General features: G+C 44.1%; 3 protein-coding genes across 6 annotated transcripts in view; 2 read left to right on the top strand and 1 right to left on the bottom strand.

Annotated features, from left to right (window-relative positions):
• The first annotated feature begins 150 nt into the window (after positions 1–150).
• Positions 151–15,488, top strand: cep135 (centrosomal protein 135). Of its 3 annotated transcripts, none has more exons than XM_071406382.1 (24): positions 151–436; positions 791–918; positions 1,033–1,223; positions 1,393–1,560; positions 1,746–1,887; positions 5,731–5,944; positions 6,133–6,348; positions 6,472–6,537; positions 6,735–6,885; positions 6,992–7,233; positions 7,388–7,543; positions 10,631–10,849; positions 11,069–11,220; positions 11,321–11,436; positions 11,549–11,703; positions 11,810–11,865; positions 12,075–12,243; positions 12,422–12,532; positions 12,747–12,932; positions 13,132–13,341; positions 14,003–14,205; positions 14,325–14,429; positions 14,560–14,738; positions 14,901–15,488. In XM_071406382.1, exons 2-23 carry the CDS (start codon positions 806–808, stop codon positions 14,717–14,719), a joined length of 3,501 nt encoding a protein of 1,166 aa, XP_071262483.1. In that variant the 5' UTR covers positions 151–436; positions 791–805; the 3' UTR covers positions 14,720–14,738; positions 14,901–15,488. The 3 variants fall into 3 exon arrangements, with proteins under 3 accessions (XP_071262483.1, XP_071262482.1, XP_071262484.1); XM_071406381.1 differs by having other exon boundaries at positions 152–436; positions 14,560–14,715; XM_071406383.1 differs by lacking the exons at positions 151–436; positions 791–918 and having other exon boundaries at positions 1,081–1,213; positions 14,560–14,715.
• A 188-nt stretch (positions 15,489–15,676) lies between these two features.
• chst14 (carbohydrate (N-acetylgalactosamine 4-0) sulfotransferase 14) lies at positions 15,677–19,161 on the bottom strand. Its single transcript, XM_071406391.1, has 2 exons — positions 18,717–19,161; positions 15,677–16,770 (listed from the first exon to the last, which is right to left on the bottom strand). The coding sequence occupies exons 1-2, from the start codon at positions 19,008–19,010 to the stop codon at positions 15,943–15,945; spliced, it is 1,122 nt and encodes a 373-aa protein (XP_071262492.1). The 5' UTR covers positions 19,011–19,161; the 3' UTR covers positions 15,677–15,942.
• Positions 19,162–19,899: 738 nt separating this feature from the next.
• cracd (capping protein inhibiting regulator of actin dynamics) overlaps positions 19,900–20,263 on the top strand; it is a 29,506-nt gene continuing 29,142 nt past the window's right edge. The window contains exon 1 of one of the 2 annotated variants that reach the window (XM_071406394.1): positions 19,900–20,161. The gene's annotated coding sequence lies outside the window, so the exon portion shown is untranslated. The remainder of the gene's footprint in view (positions 20,162–20,263) is intronic. The other variant, XM_071406392.1, reaches the window with a different exon arrangement.

The following is a 20,263-nucleotide window of genomic DNA, read 5'->3' on the forward strand; positions in this document are numbered from 1 at the left end:
TTCATTATGTAGTGATAACTACAACTGCGAAGTAGAACTGAGTGAAGGCTACTACTGAACTCGTTGGAGACTTTGGAGATGTTCACTGGCACAGGTTCAGGTGACATGTGTCTCGTTTCCATGGAGAAGTTAAAGCGAAGTGGGATGAGCTTCGGCGCCATTTTCAAACTACTTTACCGCCGACAGAGAACAAGCTAGCTAGCTAGTTCAGATCAGGGCGAGCCGAACGACAGCTTTGCATTCATGAAAAATCCATGTACTGACTGACCACCATCGCAAACCTCTACAAGGTGTTCCACCTGGCACATACGTGAGAGTCTCATGCAGTCTTTTCAGGGTTGTTTGTTCGATAACTTTGTTTACAGAAGTCATGTCAACAATCACAGCTAACGTTAGCTAACTAAGTTAGCTATCTAGCTAACCGGACCGTGGATTTGTGAGTATAATTGAGCTACTAATGAAAGTTTACTGACAAGAATATATAAGTTAGCTATAGCAAGCTAGACTGTCAGTGAAATCCTGTTTTCCCTTTTGCCATAACTACCTGGCCTGAACGACCTAGCTAACGTTCGCTAGCTAGCTGCAGCTTGATAGGATGAATGAGCTGGCTAACGTTACTTGCTCTGGTCCAATAGTAGCCCATTTCAGTTGTCAATGCACTACCAGTCCATCTTGGGCTAGTCCAATAGTATTGGCTAGCTATGTAGTCAATAAACTGTAGTCAGCAAATAAACTAGCTATAACCACAGATGGAGATGTCTACGAATCTTTATTATGTCCTGTTTTGTAGACTGCTGCATCAACAATGAGTACCAATGCAGAGAGGAAGTTTATCAACCTTCGGAAACGTCTGGATCAACTTGGATACAGACAGCCTTTGGGAATCGAGACCCTGCCACTGGTGGAAAAATTGTTCAGGTAAATACATATTCACCTCTGAGACATGATAGTAAATGACCAGTTATATAGAGAGATGTTATTGCGTCCCATGTTATAGTGAATGAGGTTTGTGTGTTTCTGCCTATACTGCAGTGATCTGGTCCACACCACTGAAAGTCTGCGCAATGCCAAGCTCAATGCAGGGAAGACTGAGAAAGAAAGCCGTAATCTAGATGCCCTCCTGGAGCCATACAAGACGGAGAATGCCCGGCTGGTCCGGGAGAACAACGAGCTGCACCTTGGACTCCTCAAACTAAGGGAGGAGAAAGACCGAGTAAGCAGAGGTATCAGTCCACACAATGCCACTCAGTGAAGCAGCAGTCCATTCATATATGAATCCCACTGTTCTCTCGTCACAGAAATAACTGGTCTAACCCATTCATTTTTACTCCTCTGTTATCACTGGCAATACATATATTTTGATATGAAACCTGTCACTGCCCTTTGTCTCAGAGCTCAAAGCCTACATCAGAAAGCTGGACCATGAGACATCAGACCTGAAGTTCCTAAACAACCAGTATGTGCACAAGGTCCGCTCCCTGGAGAAGGACAGCAAGGCCAAGACAGAGCGCATTCAGCAGCTGCAGGAGAAGAACATGCAGGCTGTGGTGCAGACACCAGGTAGGACATAGACCCAACATCCACTGGCATCCACCTCATACTTCTATTACTCACCCACAAGTTATTCACTCAAGTTCTTAAGCTAGAGCAAAACTGCATATCCTGTTTTTCTAACGTGTACATCCAGCCTCTATACAACCACACACCAGTTGACCAGGATGTTTCCATTAATGATGATTTGACAGGAGGGAAAAAGCACAGCATTCCTTTCAGACGTCAGCGGATGCAGATTGATGAGCTTATCCCGCCCTCCTCTGGCCCCACTCAACATGTGGCGCAGCCTGATGACCCGTACATCGCAGATCTTCTGCAGGTGGCTGATGACAGGTGGGATCCTCCTTGTAGCTGTTTAATCACTTACAAGCAATTGATTTTGTATTTATTTAAACATATTAACAATGTACAATTAAATAGTATGGTAGTGCTATTCACATCAAGATGCATCAAAGGGATATTTGCAATGTTTTAATTGTGTAATAACTAGGGGTGTAACGGTTCACCAAAGCCGCGGTTCAGTACGTATTACAGGTTTGGGGGTCACGGTTCGCTGTCGGTACAGCGGAAAATTAAATGCCAGCCGTTACTGTAGTTATTTTTTGTTTATTTAAGAAAATAGAAAGTATTGGTGTTCCTGATTGTGCTCTCATCAGGTATATGGAGCCATATCAACACTTAGTATTTTATTAAATCAAAATGCACGATTACTCAATAACAACACTAAAATAATGTGCAATATGCATGTGAAATCAATATGTAAACATGACTCAGACATTGTATAGGCTTATGCTATAATGTTTCCTTACAAAGAGAAAAAGATGTGCACTCTCATAAAGGGGGCGTGTCTGTAGCGGTACTTCTCATCTCCCTCTCCGGGGTAATGTAATGGGGCTGTCACAGCTTCTCTGTAGCCCTGGAGGCCAATCCATCCATTAGCGGCATTAGCGGCAAAAAAAATAAAAAATACAATAAAATAAAAAATAAAAAAAGTATGCACTCTACTGTAAGTCGCTCTGGATAAGAGCGTCTGCTCTTGGCCGGTAGGGATATCCTTGGCTCAGTATGTAAAAATGTAATAAAATGTATGCACTCTACTGTAAGTCGCTCTGGATAAGAGCGTCTGCTAAATGACTAAAATGTAAATGTAAAAATGTTGTTTCCGTCTTGCTCCAGTGGTAGGAATACTGAGATGTTGGCAGCTGCACAATCTATTCTCATTGAACAGTGGCAAATACAGTTAACATTTTATCCACAACTCTCTGTCCATCACTGTTGTAATCTACTGGGAAGCCAAAATGTTCCCAAACTGGATATCTAAACGATGATGGAGGATTCTCCTGGTTTATCGACCTCGCCATTGTACAGAACTAGTTCCCGGCTGCGTGTCACAAAAGGACCATTTGAAATGCGCCAATTTAAGATTGCAATCAGCAGTTGTTTTAACAGAATAGCCTTAATTGTTTTTATTTTTCAGCTGAGATTTACTCGAGGCATACAAAGGAGCGCACTTGACTCTCTATATAATCTATTGTCGTGACGTGACTTTCATTAATGTGATGACTGTTATTTATTCAATCCACTAACTATGTTTAATTGTTACCCAATTAAATGAATCTTAAATTAATCATGTAACAATTAACTCATTAGGAATTTGTGGCACCACGGAATAAGTTGTTTAACGAGTTACCATTTCCAGAAACTCTAGAAGATATAAGTTAAAACAGTATATCGATAACTGTCACTTATTAATCATTACCTTATATCAGTTCTCATTCTGAACAGTCGTAACCTTCTTGGATCTGCATGAACCCCAATTTTTCCTGATTATTCAGTACTACACAAATTGGTTTAATTATTTATTTACTAACTGAATAATAACACAGAATACACATACACACTTATGAGACAAAAGTCCCTAGTGGACTGACAAGATATGACGGCTTGTTACATCATAGATGGGAAGGGGGGAAAAGTGAGAGCGAAAGAGACACTTATCATACATTTAAAAACTACGCTCACATTTACTTTGCACAAGAACCACCGCCTGTTTTGGAATAAGAAGTAATGAATGTATTTTCATGTGGATGTCTTTGTTCGTTGTATATCTCTGTTGAAACCAATCAATTCTTCTATAGGAAGGGGTCGATTGGTGTAAGGCTCTGGTGTCCACCAGAGGTCACAATGTCCTTCTTAGTTGTCCTGGCTTCAATGGGCTGTGTCCTCTGAGCAGCTACTTAGATGCACCAATGATTGTCTAAGATGCGATTTTTCTCCTTCACATCTTGTGTCTTTAGTCAGAGTTTGAAGCACTTTACACACGCAGCTGCAGACTGGCGGTACCCTGGTCTGGTAGGTGAGGTTATCTTCTTCACCTCGTGTTGGTTCAACGTTTCAACCATTTCCCACATGTAGCTAACGCTCCACGCTTTTCTGGTCTGGTAGGTGAGATTATCTCCTCAGTTTCCAACCATTTCAACGTGTGGACCACGGTCTCACGTCTTCTGGTATGAAATGTTAATTCTTACCCAGTCCTTTTAAGCACTCTGATCGAAAAGGGCGGTTCCATCACGCTGACAAGCTCTCTGACCTCATTCGGGGCATGGCTAGTTACTGTGTAAAGTATAATCAAAAACTATGATCTCGTTAGAGAACTAAAATCACATTCCTATCTAAACAAAAAATAGTTTCAACCTTTTGCATATTGTCTGCACCACGTATTGGATGGAATCTTGACACAAACAGTGCGTTCACTTTCCAAGTTACAGTATTTTTGTTATACCATTGAAAAAAAGAAATGGCATCACAAAATAGACATGTTCCATAGACCACTTCCCACATTTGGATGTTAGAAATATTGTTCCAGTGTTCACTTTTGGATGTTAGAGTTTTTTGGTGGCAAAATGTCTCTGTAACAAAGCACATTCCAATCTTGATACTAAAGCGCAAGAGCGGGTTCTCTGCTGCATAAAATTTACGATTGGCGTGAGGTGTCATAAAACCGACCCAGCCCCCCCCCCCCCGTGGTGAGAGGGGTCTGGTCATCGTCAGTAATTTGCCAAGCTGATCTGAGGCCTTGGATCCTCAGCCAGGAGAGTCGTGACACTGTCGATCGTGTCCAAAGCATTAAGAACACCTTCCTAATATTGAGTTGCATTCTTTGAGGCATGGACTCTTCAAGGTGTCGAAAGTGTTCCCCAGGAACGTTGGCCCATGTTGACTCCAATGCTTCCCACAGTTGTGTCAAGTTGGCTGGATGTCCTTTGGGTGGTGGACCATTCTTGATACACACGGGAAACTGTTGAGCGTGAAAAACTCAGCAGCGTTGCAGTTCTTACAAACCGGTGCACCTGGCACCTACTGCTATACCTTGTTCAAAGGCACCTGAATATTTTGTCTTGCCTATTCACCCTATGAATGGCACACATACACAATCAATGTCTCAATGCTTAAAAATCCTTCTTTAACATGTCTCCTCCCCTTCATCTATACTGATTTGAAGTGGATTTAACAAGTGACATCAATAAGGGATCATAGCTTTCACCTGGATTCACCTGGTCAGTCTGTCATGGAAAAAGCAGGTCTTAGTGTGTGTGTACATACATACAGTGCATTCGGAAAATATTCAGACCCCTTGACTTTTTCCACATTTTGTTAGGTTACAGCCTTATTCTAAAATGGATTACACACACGCGGCCAGCTCTAGAAAGAGTCTTGGTGGTTCCAAACATTTCTATTTAAGAATGATGGATGCCACTGTTCTTGGGGACCTTCAATGCTGCAGACAATTCCTTTGATCTCAGGGCTTGGTTTTTGCTCTGACATGCACGGTCAACTTATATAGACAGGTGTGTGCCTTTCCAAATCATGTCCAATCAATTGAATTTACCACAGGTGGATTCCAATCAAGTTGTAGAAACATCTCAAGGATGATCAATTGAAACAGGATGCACCTGAGCCCAATTTCGAGTCTCATAGCAAAGGGTCTGAATACTTATGTAAATAAGGTATTTCTGTTTTTATATTTTTCGCTTTGTCATTATGGGGTATTGTGTGTAGATTGAGGATATATATTTTTAATCCTTTTTAGAATATCTATCTATATACCCCCCCAGTTCAATACAAATATGTGTACCATTACACTCCTAGTAATAACTGTGAATAATTTTACCCTAGGATCCAGGAGCTGCAGCAGGACATAACCAAACTGAAATTAGACCTTGAAAGAGCTCAGGGCGGTATCAAACACCTGCACATACAGGTTGAGGAGCGAGACAAAGAGATTGAGCGTCTTAGTCGAGCACTTGATGGAGGGCGTCCTTATGATGTCATCTCCCTAGAGGCTCAGACCATCAGCAATGAGAAACTGATTGCCCACCTTAACCTGCAGGTAAGAACCGAAACCTGACCCACTTCACGCAATGGGTATTACCCACACATTGAATTGATCTCCGCAACCTACCCTCAAACTGAAACTGACCACAAATAACTTACTTGTATCTGTCAACACCAACAACCATCAACTCAGGCTTGCCAAAGTCCTTTGAGCACTTTGACCTCCCGGTGTCGTGTTCCCAGATCGAGTACCTGCAGGAGACTAACAGGACTCTGGAGCAGAAGGTTCAGGGGCTGCAGCAGAGGAAGCACGATGCATCCACCGAGGTGGCGGACCTCAGTGCCAAGAACAAGGAGTTGTGTCAGGAGCTCACCCACATAGACCACCTGGCCAAGCAGCTGGAGAAGGACAAGGACCTGGTGCTGGAGACTGCTGACCTGGAACTACAGGAAGCCAAGGTGAGAAAGGAGGAAGGAGGAAGATGATAAATGGGAACAGGAGGAGTACTGTATAAAGACAGGCAGAGGGTTCAATTTGAGGGAAACGTTTTTGACAAATCTGTGGCCTGTTTTTCTCCTCAGAAAGAAATCCAAAAGCAACACCGAGCCTTGGAGGACTTGGAAGATGTAATCACAAAGTTAAGAAGGGTATGACTTTTTATTTATTGGGCTTATAAAGGCTTGTAGCCTACACGTTCCTGTTAAAACTTAACGTTTTAATGACTAGAGAATGTCTATCTGTTACAGTACCACATCAGATAGTTGTTAAAGGGCAACTTGAATCTGTGCAGCATTTTACTCACAATATCATATTTGTATCTGACTCCTCTGACTGGATGTTTTAGGACCACGCTGAGGGAGACTACGAGAAGGACCGTCTGAGGAACCAGCTGGGGGAGCTCAGGGAGCAGAATGAGAAGATGGAGGGACTGATGAACTTCCTGGAGGAAGAGAAGAGGAGGCTTCAGGACAAACTAGAGAAAATGACTGATGCTGGTGAGTAGCAGTGTTTTTCTCCTGTCTCATTGGAACTTTGGGACTCAAATGTCTCTCATTGATTATAGTTGGCCTAAGCCCAACTGACTCTGGTTGCTGTATCTAGATAAAGAGCTGGTGCTTGAGCTGGAGAGCATGAGGTCTAAACACGGTGTGTGTGGGAAGGACCGCTCCCCATCTCGTCTGGATGCATTTGTCAGGAGCCTGGAGGAGGAGCGGGACTATTACCGACAGGAGGCTGAGCGCTACCTCAGGGCCAGGGGACCAGGCGGCATGGACCACAAACCCACCCGCAGCAGCCCAGGCAGGGGCAGGAGCCCCAGGGGGAGAACAGGCTGGCATGGCAGGGTGAGAGAGCCAGCCATTATACTAATGCAAAGAATACATAGTTATGTTCTTATTTACTGTATATACGTACATAAACTCATGGTACTAGTAAGCCTCTTATATCATTATTTTGTTTGCATGTATGGTAAATAATTTATTTTTGTGTGTTATTTAGGGGGACAATGTTGATTTGGAGCTCTCCCGGACAGTGAAGGAGAGAGATGAGCTCCAGGCTGTACTGCTGGGTTTTGAGAGACACATGGAGGACATCCAAACCAACGTCAAGGCCCTTACTGCTGAGCGGGACCAGCTTAGTTTACAGTGCAAAAAGGTGAGACAGGCCAGTCCAGGACATGGCATATCAAATGAAAAAGACTGTTTCAGTGTAGTACCAAACATTGAAAGTCATACCTATCATACCTATCAATTCAGGTATAAAATACACATCTTACACCCTCCTCCGTTGGATCAGTATTTGAAAGCCCCTGTCTATGACGAGGGCACTCAAGTACTACTGTCCGGTCACACAAATGTCCTAGATGGCAAAGGTCTGGATGGATATTGTCATAAAATAATAATAATGTTTATCGGCATAGTAACAAACCCCAACCTCGCGACCCCAAACTGTTCACACCCCTCTTGTTGGCGGAGAGAATTTTGTTTTAAAGCTAATTTCCTGCAGATCTACACTTTTTTTAAATTAATTTTTTTATACTTTTTCTCCCCAATTTCCCCAACAATATTCCCAGTTCTTCAATATTCCCAGTTAAGAAGTTTTGGGTTGTAGTTAATTATAGGAATTATGACGCGTCGACTATTTCTCTCTATACCATTTCTATTTCATATACCTTTGACTATTGGATGTTCTTATACGCACTTTAGTATTGCCAGCCTAATCTCGGGAGTTGATAGGCTTGAAGTCATAAACAGCGCTGTGCTTCAAGCATTGCTAAGACCTGCTGGCAAACGCAGTAAAGTGCTGTTTGAATTAATGCTTACGAGGCTGCCGCTGCCTACCACCGCTCAGTCAGACTGCTATATCAAATCATGTACTTAATTATAATATAATAAACACACAGAAATACGAGCCTTTGGTCATTAATACGGTAAAATCCGGAAACTATCATTTCGAAAACCGGAACCGTTACGTATTTTATCGAACGGGTGACAACCCTAAGTCTAAATCGGCTCAAAGTCTAGGTCGGCTCAAACTGTTGCATATACCCTGACTCTGCTTGCACTGAACGCAAGAGAAGTGACACAATTTCCCTAGTTAATATTGCCTGCTAACATTAATTTCTTTAACTAAATACACTTCTGTGTATTGATTTTAAGAAAGGCATTGATGTTTATGGTTAGGTACAGTTGAAGTCGGAAGTTTACATACACTTAGGTTGGAGTCATTAAAACTCGCTTTTCAACCACTCCACAAATTTCTTGTTAACAAACTATAGATTTGGCAAGTCGGTTAGGACATCTACTTTGTGCATGACACAAGTCATTTTCCCAACAATTGTTTACAGACAGATTATTTCAATTAATCACAATTCCAGTGGGTCAGAAGTTTACATACACTAAGTTGACTGTGCCTTTAAACAGCTTGGAAAATTCCAGAAAATGATGTCATGGCTTTAGAAGCTTCTGATAGGCTAATTGACATAATTTCAGTCAATTGGAGGTCTACCTGTGAATGTATTTCAAAGCCTACCTTCAAACTCAGCGCCTCTTTGCTTGACATCATGGGAAAATCAAAAGAAATCAGCCAAGACTTCAGAAAAACAATTGTAGACCTCCACAAGTTTGGTTCATCCTTGGGAGCAATTTCCAAACGCCTGAAGGTACCACGTTTGTCTGTACAAACAATAGTACGCAAGTATAAACACCATGGGACCACGCAGCCGTCATACCGCTCAGGATGGAGACGCATTCTGTCTCCTAGAGATTAACGTACTTTGGTGCGAAAAGTGCAAATCAATCCCAGAACAACAACAAAAGGACCTTGTGAAGATGCTGGAGGAAACAGGTACAAAAGTATCTATATCCACAGTAAAACGAGTCCTATATCGACATAACCTGAAAGGCTGCTCAGCAAGGGAGAAGCCACTGCTCCAAAACCGCCATAAAAAGCTAGACTACGGTTTGCAACTGCACATGGGGACAAATATCGTACTTTTTGGAGAAATGTCCTCTGGTCTGATGAAACAAAAATAGAACTGTTTGGCCATAATGACCATCGTTATGTTTGGAGGAAAAAGGGGGAGGCTTGCAAGCCGAAGAACACCATCCCAACCGTGAAGCACAGGGGTGGCAGCATCATGTTGTGGGTGTGCTTTGCTGCAGGAGGGACTGGTGCACTTCACAGAATAGATGGCATCATGAGGTAGGAAATTCTGTGGATATATTGAAGCAACGTCTCAAGACATCATTCAGGAAGTTAAAGCTTGGTTCGCATATGGGTCTTCCAAATGGACAATGACCCCAAGCATACTTCCAAAGTCGTGGCAAAATGGCTTAAGGACAACAAAGTCAAGGTAATGGAATGGCCATCACAAAGCCCTGACCTCAATCCTATAGAAAATGTGTGGGCAGAACTGCAAAAGCATGTGCAAGCAAGGAGGCCTACAAACCTGACTCAGTTACACCAGCTCTGTCAGGAGGAATGGGACAAAATTCACCTAACTTATTGTAGGAAGCTTGTGGAAGGCTACCCGACATGTTTGACCCAAGTTAAACAATTTAAAGGCAATGCTACCAAATACTAATTGAGTGTATGTAAACTTCTGACACACTGGGAATGTGATGAAAGAAATAAAAGCTGAAATAATTTTCTCTACTATTATTCTGACATTTTACATTCTTAAAATAAAGTGGTGATCCTAACAAATTTTTACTAGGATTAAATGTCAGGAATAGTTCAACTGAGTTTAAATGTATTTGGCTAAGGTGTATGTAAACTTCCGACTTCAACTGTACATTTGTGCAACGATTGTGCTTTTTTCGCCAATGTGCTTTTGTTAAATCATCACCTGTTTGGCGATGTTGAATTAGGCTGTGATTCGATGATAAATGAACAGGCACCGCATTGATTATATGCATCACAGGACAAGCTAGTTAACCTAGTAATATCATCAACCATGTGTAGTTAACTGGTGATCATGTGAAGATTGATTGTTTTTTATAAGATAAGTTTAATGCTAGCTAGCAACTTACCTTGGCTTCTTGCATCCACGAGGTGCTTTTGACGCTGCACTCGCGGTCAGCCTGCCACGCAGTTTCCTCGTGGATTGCAATGTAATCGGCCATAATCGGCAGCCAAAAAGGCAGATTACCGATTTGTTATGAAAACTTGAAATCGGCCCTAATTAATCAGCCATGCTGATTAATCGGTCGACCTCTAATATCTATGTCTGTACTGTAGGTTCAGGAGGAGCTGAGGCGGGTCCGTACAGGATCAGAGCTGTCCACAGAGGTCCTGAGGCTGAAGGAGGAGAGGGAGCAGGCTGATGCTGACCTACAAAGGATCACCTCCGAGAGGGACACACTCCGAGAGAGACTAAAAGTTGCCCAGACCTGTGCTCTCACAGACCGAGAGGAAGAGGAGCGGAGGATCCTGAACCTGGAAAACACCATCAAGACTGTGAGACTGATCAACTTCTCACCAAATCAAAGCCAAATGATCCTGTCGCAGTTGATCATATTACTTTTTGTAGATAGAACACCTTACACAGATTTTACAACCACCGTGTACTGCGCTGTCAATCATGTCTGCCTCTGCCATTATTACCACCTCAGCTGATCTTGCATGCACGATGTACCAGGAGTAGAGTGTGTTATGGTGTGTGTTTTTGGTCCCCAGTTGGAGAGGGAACGTCTGGACCTGCGGTCTCAGGTGTCATTGCTGAAGGAGGGCAGGGTGGCTATAGAGGAGGAGCTGAAGGCTCGCTCCACTGCCCTGGTCCACACTGCAGAGGAGACGGCCCAGCAGAGAGCTGAGTCCAGCGCACTACGGTACTGTCTGTCGGTGTCCGTCTGTCTTTCTTTGTATGGATGTGATGTCATTTATGTAGTATGTAGTGATGGGAAATGGCTAATTCCGCTCTATGTTCAGGCTGTTGCAGGAGCAGATGGAACAGTCTCTGTTTGACACACAGCACAGGCTCTCTGTGAAGACCAACGAGCTCCATGCTTCCCACCAGCAGATGGAGAAACTGGAGGAGAAAATAGGTGAGTGGTTTGTGGATGCAGGGGTTAGTTAGACCTGGATATCCTACACACGGTTTCCCTTTGTTTATTCTGAGATGCTTTTTTATTTATTTTTAAATAATAATTCCATCAGCTGAGCTGAGTCGCCATGGCTCCACCCAGAGAGACGGAGTTACTGTGCTCCAGAAGACTGTCTCTGCCCTGGACAGGGAGAAGGATGCTCTGCAGGATGACGTGGACCAGAAGACTGAGAGCCTGGCCTTGCTGCAGGACGAGCTGTTCAGGAAGGTAGGGCACTAGATACCAGTGACTGGCCTGTACATGTTAGAGGGACTAGAACTATAGAAGTAGGCAGTCCTGCAGAGTGAGCACTGTTCTGTCTCTCATTCTGCAGGTGAAGACACTGGAGGAAGTTAGACTTACTGTTAAAGACATGGAGAACTCCCTAGAGTAAGTGTACACTCTTCTTGTGTGTTTTGAGTTGTCTGTTCGTGCATTTGTGTGAGAGGCATGTCTACCGAATGTGTGTGTGTGTGTGTGTGTGTGTGTGTGTGTGTGTGTGTGTGTGTGTGTGTGTGTGTGTGTGTGTGTGTGTGTGTGTGTGTGTGTGTGTGTGTGTGGCGAGCGAGTGGATCAGTGATATTGTGTTGTACCTGCAGTCAGCTGAAGGGGGCACTGAGCAGCCGTGAGCGGGAGATAGCCAGTCTACGCAGACAACTTGACTCTGCCCAGGAGGAGCTGTCTGGAGTGGGGAGAGACCGAGAGATCGCCCTGCGAGAGAACCGGAGACTACAGGATGACCTAGCCACTATGACCAGGGAGAACCAGGTACAGAGCACAGTTGGATAACAGCGCTTTTGTGAACAGAACAAAATTCTGTCACCCACAATAGACGTATCAAACTTGGGGGCACATTTACTGTACAAGTTCTTGATTTAATTGGGATGCAAACATTTCATACGTACTCTGTTTTCATGGGTCTCATTTGCACGTGTTGTGTGTCCAGGCTGTGCATGCCGAGATGGAAGACGCCTTGCATGAGAAAGACGAGCTGAAGATGAGAGTTCACTCCTACATCTCAGAAGTGGCCAGAATAGAGAATATAATGCTTGCAAAGGTAAACGGTAACACTCTACACAGCAGTAGTATATTCACACTAGATGTTTCCCTCAAAGGGATTGTATTCTAGTGTAGATATTACAATTGGATTATTATGTATCTACTGGAATTGATAATGGCTGTTTTCCAGTGTTTAGCCAAGTACACATCCTCCAGTTGCTATGGAGTCCTTCCAATAGTTTTTAACTGATTTAAATAATGTTGTCTTCCAGGAGAAGGAGAACAGGGAGATGCTGGAGCGGTTCCGGATGGCCCATGGGGAGTCAGAGGACCGGGAGCTGAAGCTGCAGCACGCTGAGGGCCTCAACAACTCCATCCGCCTGGAGCTGCTCTCCTCAGACACAGAGAGACGACACCTCAGAGAGACTGTGGGACATCAGGAGAGAGAGATCCAGGAGGTGAGACTGGGGGGGCAATGTGGGTGGAGAAAAATGCTGTAGATAAAGCTTAAAATGGGTAGAGTTTGAGTTTTGTTTAAAATGTCCACTAGCTTATGTTGTCTGTTCTTGCATACCTCTACCCAATATCTACTATACTGAATTCACTTGCATTGTTGCAATTGGTGATGAGGATGCCTGTTCTGTCCCAACCGTATAGCACATGAATGCCCTGCAGGCGTACGAGGCCCAGGTGTCGTCCCTGGCCCGGGGCATGTCCCGGCTGGAGGAGGAACTGCAGGCGGCCCGGGGGGAGAAGACTGTCCTGCTGTCTGACCTGGCCTCTGTCAGGGAGCTCTGTGTTAAACTGGACTCAAGCAAAGAGCTTAGCACCCGCCAGCTCACCTCCAAGAGCATGGAGCTGGAGAGGGTGAGCAAACTGACTGCATCTCAGTCCTCCACCCTTTTCATTTCCCTTCATGAATTTAGCAATGGTGGAAATGTACACCACACGTGTATGTGTGTGTGTGTGTGTGTGTGTATATATATATATATAACTCAACAAATATGGACTTGGTCTTTTACCAAATAGGGCTATCTTCTGTATACCACCCCTAACTTGTCACAATACAACTGATTGGCTCAAACGCATTAAGAAGGAAAGAAATTCCACAAATTTACTTTTAACAAGGCACAGCTGTTAATTGAAATGATTTCCAGGTGACTACCTCATGAAGCTGGTTGAGAGGATGCCAAGAGTGTGCAAAGCTATCATCAAAGTGTGGCTACTTTGAACAATCTAAAATATATTTTATATTTTTGGGTTACATGATTCCATATGTGTTATTTCATAGTTTTGATGTCTTCACTATTATTCTACAATGTTGAAAATAGTAAAAATAAAGAACCCTGGAATGAGTAGGTGTGTCCAAACTTTTGACTACACAAACACACACAATGCATGTACCAATAAGTTGCGATACAGGCCTTGCTAAATGCAGGAACCTAGCTATAAGAAAATGTGCCCTGTCTGTGTAGTGTCGACTTTGCCCTTCATTATGTCTGTCTATGGGCTTGTGCTGCTCTCGTAGGTGACAGGAGAGCTGGAGGACGTGCGCTCGGAGGCAGAGCTGCTGAAGAAACAGCTGGCCAGTGAGAGGCTGACTGTCCGTAACCTAGAGACACTTCTCTCCTCCAATCGGCAGAAGGAGTTCCACACGCATTTGAGCGCCAGCGAGAGGGAGTCGGAGCTGAAGGTTCTGCGGGACAGACTCGCCCTCGCTGACAGCAAAACGTAAGAGAAGGTCCTAAAGAATCCTTGAGCCAACGAATGTACTTCTTCACAGACCCACTGACTACACACAATCTTGAGTCTTACTGATTTAATAAAGAGAAGTAACATTGTGTGTGCAGGGCAGGGCATGCCAGGGAGGTTTCACTACTCCGAGGGAAAGTCTCTCAGCTGCAGACAGAGATGGACGTGCTGAAGAGACAGCTGACCACTGAGCGCTTTGAGCGGTGAGCTGAATGACTCTGTGCCCAGCTTATCAGTCACCTACCTCAATAATCCACATTTTTGTTTGCGTGTAATTGAAAAGGCTGAGGGCTACTATGTGTCCCTCATGCCCTTGTTGTCTCTCTACCTCAGTGAGAGGGCTGTGCAGGAGATGCGCAGGCAAGGTATGTCTTTCTCCTCACTGCGGAGCTCCTCCCCCCTGAGCAGATCTCTGAGTCCACGTCCCCCCTCCCCGGAACGTTCCATCCTGCGAACTCCAGAGCACTCCACCGACCGGTCACCAGAGAAGTGAGTTACACTCACAATACTACGTACGTGCTTGCACAGACACACACACACATCACACCACTTCCTACTTTTATATCCATTCTGCAATCACTGCGATACTCTAGCATCTATAAAACAGAGACTTTATAGATCACACTGATTGTTTTCAAAGCTGTAATTGATGTGACTTCCCTTTTCCTCCACAGAATTGTGAGCTTTAAGGAGTAGAGCCACCAGACAGACAGGGAAATGAAGGAGCTGGAGTGAGTGCGTGAGAAGCCTGTAAGGGTATCAGTTTGGACGCATCACACAAACTATTCACACACAACTTAACTCTTGTGTCCAACACAAATGCTTCTAATGGTCTAAAATGCCACCGTTCTCCTTCCCTATGAAGGATGCAATAACTTGGATCAAAGTTGAAATCATGCCGTCCTCTCACCAAAGATAATTCCAGTGCCAATTGTTTCAACAATTTGATTGTCTATATTATGTTTCTCCATGGAAAAAATTTGACTAATTGAGCTACTAATAGTATTGTCAAATTGAAGTGTGCCTTGGAGGTACTGTACATTTTCTGCTTTTACTTGGGAGATCCATTGGTGATTGGACTGAGATACTTTTACCAAATGTATTTATAAGAATCTGGACTTGGTTATTAGACCACTGATAGGAGAATAGTTCATTAGTTCAGCTTTGTGTTCTGTGGTATTTTTACATGTTTAATGTTACATATTATTCCCATTATGCCTAAATAACTTATTCCTTCAAATAAAGTTTTGTACAAACATTCACTGCACTCGTCTGTACCTAACATCAGAGACAACACAACAGCCTTTAAATTACCCATAAGAGATTTCCATAAAAGTGTAGAGGAAAATGTATTTACAAAATAAAAATATATTGTGTTATTGGGGCTTTAATACTTTGTTGGGTCAATGTTTGTTTGAAGCCCAGATGGAGTGCACAGTAATTAGAGCAATTGGACGGTAACAGTTTAATTTCTTAATTGATTTGATTCAGTAACATATCCTCTTTCCTTCTAAAATACAATTCCTTTCGAGTTTTAGTGGTTTTATGCATATACTCAAACACATAATTCATATTTCCCAATGCTGTAACATCTAATGTAAAATGTAACATATCAAAATACTGCTTGTTCCCTCAGAATAAAAAAAGACATGGCAAATGTGTAACAAGATGCTGTAGAAAAAATAATATTTCCAAGTATAAAATACCATCTTGCAGTTAATGTCTGCAGTACTCAGTGGTTGTGTTGGGGAAGGGGTAAGTAAACAGGGAAAAGTCTAGAATATACTTGGGCAGGAGTTCCCTGAGAAGCTTCTGAGGCAGACTGCATAGGTAATAGTGCAGCGTCTCCTTGGTGACAGGCTTGTACCACGTCTGTCGCTCAGGGAAGTGGACGTGTGGAGGTGCACTAATACGCTGTAGCACATAGTCCGCATCACTCTCCAGATGCTCATAGGAGCCAATGAAGTCATAGGACACGGCACATGGCTGACACAGGTTGTAGATGGGCATCCAGTGCTCATTCATGCGGTCCACATCCTCATCCAGCAGATAGCGCACAAACTCAGCAAAAGTCACATCATCCCCAGCCACTGCTGTATCCTTGGCATGGCCCTTTCTGTAGCGCCTGATGATCTCGGCACCGTACTTCTCCTGGTAGGCCTTGATCTCCCCGAACTTGTTCCTGTAAGCGGAGAGAAGGCGCTCCATAGGTTCCCTGACAAACATAAACTTGAAGTAGTGTTTCAGCCTGTAGCGGATCTCCTCAGGCTTCAGGGAGGACAGGAAGAGCAGGTCACTCTTGTGGTTCATCTTGATGTTGACGTCCACGTTCTCTAGAGCCCCACTCAGGACCTTCAGAACCCTCTTCCAGTTGGAGCAGGCCACCTTGGGGACGTAGCAGTAGAGGAAGCGGTGCTCGTCGTTCACCAGGATGTGCTGCAGCAGGGTTTTCCTCTGCAGGGGGCTCAGGGACCACACACTGTGAGGCATGTTCTTCTGACCACACATGGTCCGGATGGTGCGGTTACGGATCTCCTGGAGAATCTGAATGGGGTTTGGGGGAGATGTAAAAGAAAAAAGACATTAAAACTAAACTCAGCAAAAAATGAAACGTCCCTTTTTCAGGACCCTGTCTTTCAAAGATAATTCGTAAAAATCCAAATAACTTCATAGATCTTCATTGTAAAGGGTTTAAACACTGTTTCCCATGCTTGTTCAATGAAGCATAAACAATTAATGAACATGCACCTGTGGAACGGTCGTTAAGACACTAACAGCTTACAGACGGTAGGCAATTAAGGTCACAGTTATGAAAACTTAGGACACTGAAGAGGCCTTTCTACTGACTCTGAAAAACATAGAAAGAAAGATGCCCAGGGTCCCTGCTCATCTGTGTGAACGTCAAGGAGGCATGAGGCCAGCAGATGTGGCCTGGGCAATAAATTGCCATGTCCGTACTGTGAGACGCCTAAGACAGCGCTACAGGAAAACAGGACGGACAGCTGATCGTCCTCGCAGTGGCAGACCACGTGTAACAACACCTGCACAGGATCGGTACATCCAAACATCACACCTGTGGGACAGGTACAGAATAGCAACAACAACTGCCTGAGTCACACCAGGAATGCACAATCCCTCCATCAGTGCTCAGACTGTCCATAATCGGCTGAGAAAGGCTGGACTGAGGGCTTGTAGGCCTGTTGTAAGGAAGGTCCTCACCAGATATCACCGGCAACAACGTCGCCTATGGGCACAAACCCACCATCACTGGACCAGACAGGACTGGCAAAAAGTGCGCTTCTCTGAGTCACGGTTTTATCTCACATGGGGTGATGGTCGGATTCACGTTTATCGTCGAAGGAATGAGCGTCACACCGAGGCCTGTACTCTGGAGCGGGATCGATTTGGGGGAGGAGGGTCTGTCATGGTCTGGGGCGGTGTGTCACAGCATCATCGGACTGAGCTTGTTGTCATTGCAGGCAATCTCAACGCTGTGTGTTACAGGGAAGACATCTTCCTCCCTCATGTGGTACCCTTCCTGCAGGCTCACCCTGACATGACCCTCCAGCATGACAATGCCACCCGCCATACTGCTCGTTCTGTGCATGATTTCCTGCAAGACCGGAATGTCAGTGTTCTGCCATGGCCAGCGAAGAGCCTGGATCTCAATCTCATTGAGCACGTCTGGGACCTGTTGGATCGGAGGGTGAGGGCTAGGGCCATTCTCCCCCAGAAATGTCCGGGAACTTGCAGGTGACTTGGTGGAAGAGTGGGGTAACATCTCACAGCAAGAACTGGCAAATCTGGTGCAGTCCATGAGGAGGAGATGCACTGCAGTACTTAATGCAGCTGGTGGCCACACCAGATACTGACTGTTACTTTTGATTTTGACCCCCCCTTTGTTCAGGGACACATTGTTCAATTTCTGTTAGTCACATGTCTGTGGAACTTGTTCAGTTTATGCCTCAGTTGTTGAATCTTATGTTCATACAAATATTTACACATGTAAAGTTTGCTGAAAATAAACGCAGTTGACAGACTTTTTTAAAGACTTTTAAGATAATAGTACAATATCACTCGTGTCAATCTAATACCTACCCAACATGTTATGATATACATTCCATCAGAGTAGACCACTAAGATAATGTAAATGATGTAGCAAATGCGTCCCATGAAATGTTCATGGGCAAACGGCACTTGATTTCTATTAAATATCTGTAGTGCTCAAGCAAGGCCTAACATTTCATGAAGAGATGGCATCATGTACTTTTATATAAATAAAATGACTTTGAAGTTATAGCCTACATTATTTGTTTACACAAAGTATCCTGTGACAACAAAAACATTAATGGAGTAATATGTCCTTTAGTTATTTGGTTATGAATACATTTGTCGGCCTAAGGTATTTTAAAGTCATATTCTTCCAAAACATATCCAGCCAAATCAAGTGGTGGGCTACTGGGAATCTACAGACCGTGGCTTCAGTTTACCTGGGATTCTGCGTCCACAGCTGGATCAAGATTTCGGGCTTGTCTGAGGTAGCCTGACCTCTTGCTGTATCCCAGAGGTGGTGGTGTCTCCATACTATTCAGCATTCCTTTCTCTATCATAAGCAGAAGGCCCCCGGACGCCACGATCACAGCGAACGTCAGCACCGATGGTAAGACAGCAGAGCTGCGGCGTAAAGAGCCGGAGTTCACCGTTTTTCTGAAGTTTATCACGGACCCGCTCCTGGCCCCTCCAGCCTTTTTCAGTCCGAAATCTTGGTTTCGCGGAGGCATCATCGATCTCTGAATGATGTACGTTGGCTATGTGATATGTTGTTTTTATGAGGAGAAAAAAGTGTGTAAACTACCACGTACACATAATATCGTATTCTCAGTAGGCTGCTACTACCAAAAATACTCCTGTTCCTGTAAAAAGAAGAAAGCGTCAGAGGGGATTGTGGGAGCTGTAGTTGTGGAGTATATTTTGGGTTTGGGAGGGAGCAGGGAAGGACTTTACGAATCCTATGCCGACTTCTACTGGAAGACCAGCCTACCTACAGTTGTAACTAGCTGTTTTCAGTTTATGACTGCATTATGAATGTCTGTCTTTCCAACAGCAGTTTTGCACATTGATCTGATAAAGAAGTAACATTTTTGTATTGTTTTACTTTAGGCCTATTTTTTAGGGTGGTGCTAAATCATTGGAATAGTGTCCAACTATGGAGGCCTTTATGCTCCATGAATTGTGGAAGCACCCACTCATTGGTCCTTTTGCAAGGGCTGGCTCAAGATACACAACGAAGTCAGTCATGCCAGTCTTGCCCCACAGCCAACGAACAATAACGGTGTCACGTATGTCCTCCATATATAAATACAGAGAGAGAGCGCATATTCGTCACATCAAATTTTAGCCCAATATTTGAGATCCATTGCACTGCGGCTTATTGAAGTGAGATTTTCTATACTAATATAGAAGAATGTGATAGGCCACTTCACTGTGACAGACCGTGAAGTCTGTCAATGACAAACAAGCACCTCCACTCTGAATCAAATCAAAGACATATACTATGCCTATCCAGACATTATTTATACTAGATCAATAGCCAAAGCTATTATGTGAACATATACTATATAGGCCTAGGCTAGGCAACGATTTTTAACAAACAGGAGAGTGGCATCGTAGCCTAGAGGAAGGAGATCGCTTGTGGACGTTGGGTGATTTTTGTGCCAAGCGCAGCCTCCGCCAGCCACACCCTCACGTGCGTGCAACTGTGCGGGACTCTATTTCTCATCAGAGCCGTCTGTAAGCTTGGCCATGCGTGCTTGTCTGTCGCGAGCACCCGCAGCATCAGCAACACAAAGAGGGTCGAAGAGCTGTTAGATTGGAGATACAAGGCGCCGCCGGCAACTTCAAGGCCGATTTGCGGGGAAACAAGATCACTTATAAGGTGGTGGAGCTTGTTCTTTATTCTGGCATATTTTCTTTGTCATAAATGGTGTCTTTATTTTCAATAGGCTGCTGACCTTGTCACAGCCTCTCGTTTTCATTG

The sequence above is a fragment of the Salvelinus alpinus genome, chromosome 6 (assembly GCF_045679555.1).
Source record: "Salvelinus alpinus chromosome 6, SLU_Salpinus.1, whole genome shotgun sequence".
In the NCBI taxonomy this organism is placed as follows: domain Eukaryota; kingdom Metazoa; phylum Chordata; class Actinopteri; order Salmoniformes; family Salmonidae; genus Salvelinus; species Salvelinus alpinus.